This window comes from Candoia aspera, chromosome 1 (genome assembly GCF_035149785.1).
Source record: "Candoia aspera isolate rCanAsp1 chromosome 1, rCanAsp1.hap2, whole genome shotgun sequence".
NCBI lineage: Eukaryota > Metazoa > Chordata > Lepidosauria > Squamata > Boidae > Candoia > Candoia aspera.
Window position 1 is genome coordinate 19,173,546 of NC_086153.1, and position 13,250 is coordinate 19,186,795.

At 40.9% G+C, this 13,250-nt stretch overlaps 1 protein-coding gene across 2 annotated transcripts in view; it reads right to left on the reverse strand.

The window, feature by feature from the left end:
• Positions 1 to 300: 300 nt before the first annotated feature.
• RNF43 (ring finger protein 43) overlaps positions 301 to 13,250 on the reverse strand; it is a 45,780-nt gene continuing 32,830 nt past the window's right edge. For both annotated transcript variants that reach the window (XM_063298808.1, XM_063298799.1), the window contains exons 6-9: positions 11,210 to 11,365; positions 10,257 to 10,359; positions 5,409 to 6,857; positions 301 to 3,474 (exon numbers count right to left, since the gene is read on the reverse strand). In XM_063298808.1, the coding sequence (XP_063154878.1) occupies positions 3,431 to 3,474; positions 5,409 to 6,857; positions 10,257 to 10,359; positions 11,210 to 11,365 (1,752 nt within the window). In that variant the 3' untranslated portion in view covers positions 301 to 3,430. The remainder of the gene's footprint in view (positions 3,475 to 5,408; positions 6,858 to 10,256; positions 10,360 to 11,209; positions 11,366 to 13,250) is intronic.

Sequence of the window (13,250 nt, forward strand, 5' to 3'; positions counted from 1 at the left end):
TACAGTGCAATCTATTGGAAAATGCTTCCATATATACCCCAATGTTATGAATGGGGCAGCCTTGTGGATCATGTTGTTTTGTCATACAGTCCTCTGTTATCCCAAAGTTGCTTTTCAAGAGACCAGCACAGGCTAGGATTGCCCCCATACTACAATCTAGGGATTACTGAAAGGAAAACCATCCATTATATAACCAAACCACACCCAGATTCCCTTCTAGTGCTATTTCTCATGTACGTTACAAGCCAACGTACAGAGATTTTAAAACAATTATTTCTGAGAAATAAACAGGAAGAGGCATCTCTTGAACATGGGCACCCATGATTTTATACAGAAAAAAAAATAACAGCCACATGAACAGCTTTACACGTGGATAAATATATTAGCAAAATAAATAGGTTTGAGCATGTCCCCATATTCAAACAATCTCTCTCTTAGACATAAATATTTGGTTTTGCATATGTATGTACATAAACATCATTTTTTCCCTTTTGGTTTATAAAAGTACCCAAGTGCCTGAAAAGTAGATTCAGAAAATTTAATTAAAAAGTACAAAAATAAATTCCTTATTCACATTTCAAAGGGTCTGAGGTTGCCAGGAGGAAGGAGCAGAACTGCAGCTGAAGAAGTTTGAAGGAAAAGGTGCTGAAAGGAAAAGAACTATTCAACATGTTCTCACTGACTCACTGTTTCCCTGTGGAGTAAGTTTTTTCATCCTTTATATGGCTTGTGCTTTGACTCCAACTGAAACAGAGCTACAGCCAAACTGGTGCCTCGTCCTCAGATGTTTTCTGACAGATTTCAGAACATCTAAATGAGCGCTATTTTTGCTCCTGAAACATTTTTCCAGTGCTTAAGTCTAAAAATACAGCAAGGTTAATTCCCGTTTTTCTACTCTCTCTTATAGTTGCCATAAAATTGTATATTGACCTGAAAAGAAGACTAGTATTTTTCCCCAAAAGTGTAACTTTGAAGTGTGGGAGAGGGGCTGGGTCTATGTCTTAAAGTCAGTAAGAATGAGATAATGGGACAGATTTTTATTTTTCTCTGTAATCTTTCTGGATGTGTGGGGGAGGGGCTGAGGGAGAAGAATCATTTTGAATTTAGGGCGCTCTTCCTGTTAGGTATTATACTAGAAGACATCCCACAGAACTTCACCAATAAGGCAGTGGTAGCTCCACAGAAACACACAACCTATGACTTGGGCCATCCCTTTGCTTATGAAAAGATCTGGTTACTCTGTTCCTGTTCTGTACCCAAAGGAAACATGAATCTCTTCCAAAGCAACTTAAGTCTCTGTCCTATGATACAATGCTTTCTTATCTATGGTGATTTTCAATACATTTTAGGACTGAATCCTTTATTTCCCATAAACTTGATTAAACGTGTTGTTTTCTTGCATTTACAGCTTTCTAACACCTACTTGCCATGATCCCTCTTTATCCATGAGTGTGTCTCTAAGTTCACATCCAATTTTTGAATGACTATTCATCAAAGGATGTACAAAATCACCCAGCAGCAATTTCTGTGAATTTTCAGCATTTTTAACCTGCATTAAGAACAAAAGCAGCTTAGAATCAGCCAGACCACTGATCTGTCTTGTATCATCTACACCAATCTTCCTCCATCTAGTGCCCTCCAGATGGTGTAGGATATATGGTGATGTATAGACTCACCAGAACTCCCAGACATGCTATCGTACTATCAGCCTAGGTAGCTCAGCAATCCTGTTTTAAACCTTGGAAAGCACTACAGTTCAGGGCACATTACCCAGCTCATGCTGGAAAGGCCATGGTTTGAGTTTGCCACCTTTTGCATGCAAAACATGCTCCCCTTCTTTTCCAATTCATAAAATCACAGCTGTGTATATTGACAGAGTTTCTCCCCAGGGAATCCAGGCAGCATTAGTTTGGTAAGCATACTGATTATTCTCAGGCAGATTTAAGTCAGTAGTGTGGATGTAGACCGATCTCTACCTACAGATAAGTAAGTATAAGATGCCAGAGTGTGTCCAGAATGTGTTCAGTAAGAAAAATATCCATAATTACATTTCTATTTTGCCACATGAGAGCACATTTACAACAGTACCGTATTAACATCCCAAAGCTTGATGTTTGACTGTTTATGACATTTACCAATTGGTATTTTATCACAGCATGCGTAACAATTTAGTAAGCAAGACTGTCCTCAAACAGACTGGAATTGTTACCTATTCACAATTGGACATTGAGGAGTAGTAAGGAGGGGGAGGAGGAAATAATATTCATGTGAAATATGCTGTGAAGTAGCAAAATGCTGGGGGTGAGGACGAAAGAGAAGTGTTTACATCTCTGATCAGGGCTACTCTGAGAGTCACCAGGAAATGTCTCAGCATCCCTGTTGTTGTTTTGGGGGGTAGTTTATTTTTCGACAATTTTAAGGAGCTAGACACAGAAATTCTTGGTCCAAATTCAGCCTCTGAAAGCACTCTCCCCTCCATATCAGTGCCAATCTGGGGCTGAGAGGTGTATGGAGAACTGGGTTTCTGTAGTTAAAAGAAGTTGCTAGCTTATGGCATCTTGAAATATTACAGTCTATCATATCTCAACTCAGTTTTCTAAATGGTCTAAAATAAAATAACCATTATGGCAGTGCTATTAGGTCTTTTTGCTCCTCAAGGGTCAGGCGTATCAGTTAGCGCAGCCAGTAGCTATAATTCACATGAAGCAGGTTTGGAATTCTCCCATGCTACTATCTGACATAGCAGACAGTATTCAGAAGGGAAGGAGGTATGCACCTTCTAGACTTCTTGGCAAACAGACCAGTAACAACATTCCTATGAGACAGAACTAGAATGACCTCCAATGTTCCCTTAGCTGGGATGGGAAACAGAGTTTGGATCTTAGGAACTACATTCATCTGGAACCAAGGCCACCCACTGGAACTTCAGAAAAAAAAATTAGCAGGAGTAGAATGGAATTATTTCTCTGCCTAATTTCAAACTGCACTGTTGTCCTGCATAGCATCATATACGTTCTTGGAATGGGGTGAAAGTGTAGGATTGTTCCTGAGTTCCATTTTGCAGTTAAGAAAAAGATATAAACGAACCTTATGGTGTCCCCCCTCCCACAAATTTTACATGACCCCACTCCGCTCTCTTTAAGGAACAGTATGAATAGTAAGGATCTTCCATTCAACAAATGGAAACATCTTCAAGATGGCAGCTTCCAAAAATAATGCAAGTGACACTGGCAGCTTATATCTGGCACATAAGTTAAGTTCTGACAGGTGGGTGACCACTTGTGGGTTGAATTGTCTGGACAGAAAACTTAGTAAGATTTTAAGTACTGCATCACCAACAAACGAGGCATGAAGAGTTTGTAAGAAAGCCCATTCTCACTGAGTTTCTGATCAGTTCTCTTCTCTTAGGCTGTCTGAAGTTCACCTCACATCAAACTGAATGTTCATACACATTGGGGATATCTTCTGTAGATCCTGTAATTAAAAAAACAAGCAACTAGATTGAGAACATGGATCTCTTTTTAAGTTGATCAACTGCAACCTAAATTGATATTTAAGTCTTAAGTCTCAAGACCTTTAAGTGAGATTAGATCTTCATTAGATTTGCTCTTACAATGAAGTTGCAAAGAAGATAAAATGGACACTGAAGATATGCCATTAATATCAATACTGAAATCATTTCATAGGTTTTGTTGTTGTTTATTCGTTTAGTCGCTTCCGACTCTTCGTGACTTCATGGACCAGCCCACGCCAGAGCTTCCTGTCGGTCGTCAACACCCCCAGCTCCCCCAGGGACGAGTCCGTCACCTCTAGAATATCATCCATCCATCTTGCCCTTGGTCGGCCCCTCTTCCTTTTGCCCTCCACTCTCCCTAGCATCAGCATCTTCTCCAGGGTGTCCTGTCTTCTCATTATGTGGCCAAAGTATTTCAGTTTTGCCTTTAATATCATTCCCTCAAGTGAGCAGTCTGGCTTTATTTCCTGGAGGATGGACTGGTTTGATCTTCTTGCAGTCCAAGGCACTCTCAGAATTTTCCTCCAACACCACAGTTCAAAAGCATCGATCTTCCTTCGCTCAGCCTTCCTTATGGTCCAGCTCTCGCAGCCATATGTTACTACAGGGAACACCATTGCTTTAACTATGCGGGCCTTTGTTGTCAGTGTGATGTCTCTGCTCTTCACTATTTTATCGAGATTTGTCATTGCTCTTCTTCCAAGGATTAAGCGTCTTCTGATTTCCTGACTGCAGTCAGCATCTGCAGTAATCTTTGCACCTAGGAATACAAAGTCTTTCACTGCTTCTACATTTTCTCCCTCTATTTGCCAGTTATCAATCAAGCTGGTTGCCATAATCTTGGTTTTTTTGAGGTTTAGCTGCAAGCCAGCTTTTGCACTTTCTTCTCAAAGCCATAAACTTTTTGAAACCTGGTTATTCCTTTTCTCTCCAATTTACTGCTGTAAAGCTATTGCCATTATCAGAAGTAAGTTGGATTGTGAATAGCTACAATAATAGCTATAATAATAGCTAATAGCTATGTTGGTGGCAGCATCCAAGCTTTAGGGCCATTCCTCATGATTCAGTTTAAAATCTATCCACCCTTCTTTGAGCCAGCAGAAAATTAATTAAACTTTGAGTTTTGACACACTCTGTGTTTCTGAATATCTCTAATTACCAGGAAACTACCCACCAATTATAGCACTTTTGTCATTGGAATATGGTTTTGACAGACAGACCTATCAAATTTTGATATTTAAATTTATATTGTGTTCTTGATACATAATGTTTTCTTTGTTGTATATTTATAATATATTGCAAACCACTTTACATAGAAATACTTACAGAAAAATTTTATATAGACAGTATGTTCACAGCACAGGCAGAAGTTCAGATGGAATAGCATAACTGAGTTGGAAGCTACTTCATAAATCATTTAGTCCAATGCCCAGCCAATGCAGATGAGCCTCCTACATCCATATCCATTGGAGCACACTTCCTTTATCAAATAATGCTTTAACAACAAGCCTTCCAGTTTGCAACTTTAACACTTGAAAGTGCTGCCAACAGAGAGCACGTTTAAACGCTGACTCCTAGAGAGAAGGTGCAGGATGGGCAAAGCAGAGTTGTGTTTGAGTTCCCATGAACTGGAGGCGTTGGCATCTCTGATCAAAAGTCCCCATCCCATCCATATTATAATGAATAATACAATCCTTAAAGCCCAGGTTGTATTAAAGCCAGCTAGCAAACTAACTTCTATTCCCAGAATTCTATGGAGGAAGCTCTGACATATGTTTTTAAAACAGCTGTTACAGGTTTTCCAAAAGTACTGTCTACATACTGCAGGTGGAAAGTAGAGGTGATATGATCCTGGAAAATAAAGATATATGAGACTCTAAAGGTTCAAACTTACCCTGAAGGTTTTGCAGAACTCGATTACTGAGGTAAGCACTTGTGTTGTTTTCTGTTGCATCCATCTCTGAACATTCTTCTGGAAATGTGAGTTCACAGTCCAATTGTCCCAGCCTGTCCCTCTTTTCCTGGGGTTCCATGATAAAACATGGAGTTAAGCACTTTGATACCTCCGGCAAGGCTGCAAAATTATGCGCAGAGGGACCACTTACTAAAAGAGGCTGAATTTCTGGGGAACAGTGGTTTCTAGAAGAACCACCACTATGGCTAGCAATTCTGCATTCCAGGGTCATGCTGGAGTCCTCAGGGGAAGTCTCAAGAGGACACTTCCATCTCCTTCTACCTGGGTGGATTTGCACATGGTGTTTCTGAGTACCCCACAGTCCAATAGTTCCAGCTTGGCTACCGGCTGTCATGCTAATGTCAGACCCATCTGCCAAATAAAGTCCAGTATGTCCTTGTCTAACTGAAGAAAGGTCTAGGGATTGCATTTTCTCTGTCCTGTTTTGTACCAAGATGCTTTGTGATCCCACCTTTGTCCTGGAATATTTCATCTTGCGTGGATTGGACTCTTGGCTTGGCCTGCCATTTGGACAGTCTGAAGGTTTCTGCCCATAATGATGATGCCTGTGGTGATGGTGATGATAGTGGACATGATTACTGGCTAGCCGTGCTCTACCTGTTACCACTGAGTCTACTGACCGAGGCTGTGGATCCCTCCCAGACGGAGAAGGATCTTGTTTATTTTCTGTGGTTAACTTCTCTGAGCCACAGAAGGCAAACGGATCATAATCACTGCTCAGGGAGCTATGAAAAGTAGAGCAACTGCCATGGATAGCCTGAAGGCTGATATCAGTGCAATTCAACATGGAGTCACTGGAGCTGCCATGGCAAGGGCTTGAACTGGAGTCACTACCGGGGCCATCAGGAAGGTATCCACTGGGCTCTGTAAGATAACTCTCCCCAGAACCACTACTGTGGTGGTGATGATGCCTCCCATGGCGAATTCCTCGGTGTAAAGGAACAGCATGATTTAGCTGAGCTGCAAGGGGAGCCCTGAGACCTTGGCAAGAGGGCTGGTGTTGAAGCAGACACAGCCTATGAGAGGGTAGGGCCGGCTCACACACTGGTGACTCCAGGTGGTGCTGAGAAAGTAACAGGCTTCTGCTAAGAGGGGCTTGGTGGCCACACCAAGGCTCAAAGCCAATTGGCCTATAGGGCAAGTAATGCATAGTTCCAAAATCCAACTGGGAGAGTTCAGGAGAGTGGAAGAAAGGGTGGCCACGGGAACCCACTGAAGAGCAGTTCCTGGGGGGCATTTGAGGGACACTCCGCGAGAAGTGGTACAAGGCATGCCCTGGCCGTTGCCGGAATAAATGAGGCCTCTGTCTAGATCCAGGACTGTGTCGGTCCTCACGAGAATGCCTAGGTAAAGTAGGGGGAATCCGATCTGGAAAAGAAAATTAATTTTGAGCGGAGATTCTAAACTCTCGTGAATCCTAATCACACAGTATGGTAACTTTAGAAAAAAAGCTGTTTCTCTAGGACTGGCAGCCATTTTTTAAAAAATCTAAATGGGTTTGCAATTCTCAACACACAAATGTAGAATGCAGGGTCTCACTGTGTCTTGGCCAACATCATCAACTTGGGCAGCCAGATTCTCTCCAGCCAATCTGTTTCTTGATGAACAAAGTGCAACAGTTTGATTGCAAAGTGTCTGTAGCCTCTAGTCTGAACTCAACACTATAGTAATACAAACAAATGAAAGTTTATACTGAGTCAGACTATTAGGCCATTAATCTTAATATGGTTCATTCTGCACGGATATGCAATGGCTCTCACAATTTCAGCCAGGGGTCTCTCCCAGCCCTATCAGGAAATGCTATAAGAGCGTTAATCTGCCACGATGCCGGAATAAATGACTTACCTGATAAAGCAGTGGCAGACAATCAGCAAAGAACAAAGCTGCTCCATCAGATTGGGAGCAGTCAATTTCACTGGTATCTCAGCTTCCTTTATGGAAGCTGGATGGCTTTCTCCTTTTTTTACAGTTTTAGAAAACAGAAAAAGAAAAATCTGGAGTAGCCCAATCTAGGCTGGACCATTAGAATTGGGTGGGGATACCTAATCCTTACCCAATCCTTTTCTGCCCTATCCATGCATTCATGAGGGACTCAAAACTAAAACAAAGAAACAAGATGGTGTAACTAGAGAAGCCCTATTTTTACACAGCCACTCTACACTGTTGACCTTGTATCTAGCAATTGGAGGCATAATTCTATATTAACCTGACTTCCCATTTGGTATGGAAAGGTGCTAAATTTGCAGTCTCAACCTTCCACCATCTTTTGACTGCTCAGTTGGTATGGTACTTTTTTTGCCTTTCTTTAGTTGATTTAGTTGAAGCTTTGAAATCAAGAAGGCAGAGAAAGCAAGAATCACTCCCTCATCCAAATGGGTAAACCTCTAGGGCCTAAGTACAGCTAAAAGCCAAAATTATTCCTGACCCACAAGTGAGAGCTGCTAAGAAAGTAACAGCTACATGGAGTTGCTTCTCTACTTTCTCATGATTTACTGCCTTTTAGAAAGACAGTGTTTGTACAGATAAAAACTGCAGTGGATGAGGTGAAACTGAAGGTTTTGAGGACGAGACAGGGAATTCTTTTCATTACAAAATGAAATTTAAAAGCCTAAATGTTGAGTAATATGGAAAAAAGAAGAATGCAGCTCGAGAATTCTGATAAATATTTCACAGCTGTTGAAACAGCATTAAAGTAAATAAAGATGTTCTAGATAACATGACCCAATTACAGGGTCTGCTTCATAGAAATAATTCACAATTTTAAACATAAGGTATAATACTGAACAAGATCAGCCTATAGTAGTTTTTATAGAGAAATTTACACGTGAGATTTTTTTCATTGCAGCCAAGATACAACCTGAAAATTGGAACTGCTAATGTGCACTAAGTAGAGACACATAGTCCTATTATGGTGAGATTTTTTACATTCTGCAATATCAGATCAGATCAAATTTTATTTATAATCTCCGATAAAAACAAAATAGAGAACAGCAATACACAGAAAGTGAATCAAATTATTGTGCAACAGTAAAACAGCTACCCCCACCTAGACTACAACTTAACTAACTGCTTGCAGGTTTTGCATGCTAATAATGCAAATTCAGCCACAGTGTATGTTGTTTTAGGATCTTTATCCAATAAGAGATATTGAACATAAAATTCATCAGGACACTCAAGGAATGTCTTAAATAGGGGCTCCAATAATTTCTAAGACCCCTATAAAAGATGCAATATAGCAAGATATAAGCCAATGATTGAACAGCCCTAAACCACATGGACAAACCCTTTCTACATAGACAATCTTCTGTTGATGGTAGAATATTGATTTGCAGCAATGAAAAGGCTATTTGATATTTACAGGTTGTTAACTGATCTAAGTACTTTGATGGTTTGAGGAAATACATACAATTTTCTAATACAATCCTCAAGGGTAGATTTGTTGCACTCCTCTACCCTGAGGATCCTTTTTTTAAAAAATTAACATAGTCTGGTCCTGTCCCAGGGCCAGCAGTGGGGGAATCCATAATATTGCAGTTTTTCTTCAAAACTCTCTACCAATACAAACCCTCCATTCCAATGTTAGCTTTAGTCAGAATCAAAAGAAGTCCTCCAATTGTTTGGTCTCCTGGGGGTGGCTGGTGATGTAGAGTTCTCCCGACGGAATGGAAATCTCCCACTTGGATTTTATATTTATATTTTTAGTATTTTAATATTGGTGATTTTATGATGTTAGGTTTTAAGGTGAATTTTATTGTAAACCGCCCAGAGTCCCCCTTTTAGGGGGAGATGGGCGGTGATAGAAATGTGAATAATAATAATAATAATAATAAATAATAATCAAAAGTTAACATAAGCAATGTTTGGGCTCAGGCAAAACCAAGTCTCTAAGGCTGACTAAAGGGGCCAATCTAATCTCTGGAGGAATGATATTCCAAAGGGTGGGCACCACAATGAAAAGGATCTCTTCCTCATCCCCATCAGATAGGATTCCTTAGCAGACTGAACCTAGAGCATGCCTCTTCTGCCAGACCCAGTGGGACAAGTAGACATAATCGGGTAGAGGTGGTCCCTCAAATAAATTTATGTAGTTAAGATGTTACGCTCTGTTTAATTGTAAACCTTTTAAAAATAGTCCTGCTCCTGTCTCTTTTTTTCTATGTTTGTATTCTTTTGCTATTGTTGTTTTTTCTTTCTGTATGCCAAAGCAATAAAAATGAATTAATATTAAGCTGGCCTTGTCCAAATCGAGCATGTTATCTAAGCATTTAACCACTTCCATTCACAAGAAATCTTGAATTTTATCTACATGTTTTCCCCATCCTCCTGTCCAACCCCCAGTATGTAGTGCAAACAGGTTCTGCAGTCTGTCCAATCCCAAGCAGACAGACCAGTAAAACATAGTCCATGCACTTATATAACACTGTAGGTACACAATACCAGCCAACTCTGATGCTCTAAGAAGCAACAGCTGCATCCTTCACGTCCAACCCAAGTAATTTATAAAATACTTTATGGGAGCTCTACAGACGAGTTAATGACTTTGAATCTCTTATTGAATAATTCAGAATCTTCATGCTCATAGGTAGAATACCTCTGAATTCTAGTGGCTTAGAGCAACAGCGGGAGAAGAGTATTGTGCCCATTATCTGTTTGTGGAATTCCCAGAGGCATCTGATTGCCCACTGTATAATCTTAGTATAGTCTTAGGACTGATCCAGCATGTAAGATCTTAACTAAGAGATGGGCCACTTTTCTGCTCGCTCTTACCAACAATGTTGAACATGCATAATGGACATGTTTGGTGCTGCTGGAGCCAAGGGTCCACACATTGCCGATGGAATTCATGGGAACAGGTGATGATCCGTAGTTCCTGTAAAGTAGGAGAAGGCAGTGGGATGAGAAGGCAGGGATCTAGATTCAAAGGTAAAGGAAGAAACGGTCTTGATTTGGGTAGGCCAGTCTCCTGCTTTCTTATGGCACATCTCACTGGAAAGGATTGGTGGGAATGTGGTTAAATTTCTTACCTTCAAACAAGTAATGAGGTTTAGGAACCACAGTCATGTGAAAACATGTCTCTGTCTCCCAAGCCTCACTACTCATTTGAGGTTTGATCTGTTTTTTAATCTAGTCTATGGATGAAAAAAGTTACGGAAAGTTGATTTATAAAGATTAAAATAAGATAGTCTAAAGATTGGGAGGAATGAAGAAAAATAGGCATTAGTTCATAGTTACAAAGTTTTCTGACACTGCTCCTTCTCTGGTTCACAGATGGGGCCAGATTGATCTCCTCAGTGTGTCCGGGGGGTGGGTGGGTGGGCAGGCAAAGATGGTCAGAGTGATCAAACCAGCATTGTAGCACGTGCCTGCTCCTTTTCTACATGCATTGTGACATCATACCGCCTCAAAGGGGCAGAACTTGCAGCACGATGCTGTTTTCATCATGTGAAAGATGCACTAAAAATGCAGAGATGCATTTTAGGTCCAAGAGCACTCCACATCAGTGCACACCAAGGAACTCTAGAAAACAAAGTGCATGGGTAAAGAGCCATGTTTTTATCACGTGAACACCCACAGTTTGGCTAGACTTGGTTTTCACCTTGCCCTGACAACAGGAGGCTTTGGCATTCTTCTTTTCACTCACCATAGTGTACTGTGAAGGGCCTGCTTGTTTGACCCGAGAACCTACATGAGAACTCCCAAACCCAGAAAAGTATGCTTACCTGCCCCTCACAAAATTCCTCCAAGCAGATTGCACATATGGGAGGAGAACTGCAGGTGCTAACAGAGTCCCCTGTTGGGGCATGCCGACGGGGGGCCTGATACCTCCGTATGGCCAGCCGGTTGATTGCTTGTAGGGTCACTTCCTGCACGTTTGTCTGAGGAAGGATGAGAAAATAGAGGGAGGAAATCTTCCCGGGCCTCACCTCTTGCACAGCTGACTATGGGTCCCAATAGTCCACATTTCCTTGCAGCTTAAATAGAACGCCCAAGTTAAAGAGGTTTGTGGCCACCTAGTCCAACCAACCCTTCCTTGCTTAATGAAGGAAATTCCAAGCAGTTCACCAGCCTCTGTGTGAAGAGCTGTAGCAAACTGTGAATCCACCAAATTTGAAGTACTTAATTTTGTTATCTGACTAGCCTTACCATTAAGAGGTTTTTCCTAATTTTGATTAAAATTTAGTCGCTTATAATATAAACCTATTAGGTCTGGCTGCCTGGTGTTTGAAAAATCCTGAAATTTTCCCTTTAGGCTTTCAATCTCCATACTAAACATATCTGATTTCTTCAACTTTTCCATATAAGATCTGCTTTCCATTCCTTTACCTTTGCAAACCAGCTCTGAACCTGTTTTTGTCTACATTCTTCAAGTACAACCCTCAGAACTGGGTGGAAAACTCCAGCTGAGGTCTGACTAGTGCAGAATAAAGTAGAACTACTACTTCCCATGACTTGCAAGATATTAATAATTTAGCCTTTTTTTACAGTAGTGTTCTAATACAAGAATCCTGTATGCATTGAGTTGGAAGCATTAATAAGACAGTTTTTGCTGCTAGTATATAGGCACGCCTCGTCCTTTCTCATTTAATGACCAAATCCCGTGTCTGTTACAAAACTACAGCCACGTCACCTCTAACAGATACCTTTTGTCTTTATGGCTATTAAGTTAGCAATCCTCACATACCCAGATTACAGACAACTCTTTCTGTTCAGATCAGTGCAACATCCTCCCTGGCCTGAGTCCCCTGATAGGCTCCCTTCAACAACATGCAACAGTTGTTGCAAACATTCATATTTGTTATTCTGGGCTAAAGGTGCAAAACCATTTTTTATGCTAAAGACTACAGTAGCTTTTGAGTAACATGCTAGGGGCTGCAGTCCAAAAAGCAAACGAGGCTACAATAAACACACTGATGGGCCCAGGGCAAAAACTGAACTTATTTTAATTCATACTATATTAATATTACATTTGTATTATCATATAAATTGAATGCTGTCAATATGACTATTTTCCATTCATATTTCCCTTATGTCACATTAAAAATTATAATTTGCTGTCAACTTTAGGAAAGGCTGTGGGGCCATACCTGTTCTTATGCTTCAGGTTATTTACTACTTGTGCTTCTAGTTATTTACTAGAAAGCCATGCTTTTGAAATCTTGCAGGAGATGGGGTTGGGGAGAAGTCGTGGTTAGGATAACACTATTGTCTGGAGACAACTGCCTTGTCCTGTCCACCTTGGGGTGGGCATAAATGTGGCTTCTTTAGGGAGCCACATCTTCCTGCAGAGTCCAAGGTGTGCTGCAGCACCATTGCTATGGCAATGGCAATGGAAGTATACAAAGTCAAGAGAATTTCAAGAGAATCCAGAGAACTCTTGTAACTCTGTGCTGGTTGCAGTACAATGTATGGCTGATATGGCTGGGAGGCTGCAGACAAGGTAATTCAACCTTCTGATCTGCTGCTGGGTGGCTAGGCTGAGCCAGAAGAGGAGAAGAATCTAGCTTTCCTTGTAAATGTATATTACAAAGTCATTGGGAGCTGAATGGTATATGAATTTAATAATAAATGAAGTACTAGCTAAGCTCACCATGCAGCTACTTTGTCAGAGTGCCCATAAAATCCTTCTGAAAAATCTCTTCTTTATGGTCAGATCAAAATTTAATAATGCCCACCTGCCCCAAAAGACGGCCTACCCTTGCAGTAAGGCAACCTGCTGCTCAGAACCTGTGATGAGATGTGTGAGTGACCTGGAAGGCAGTG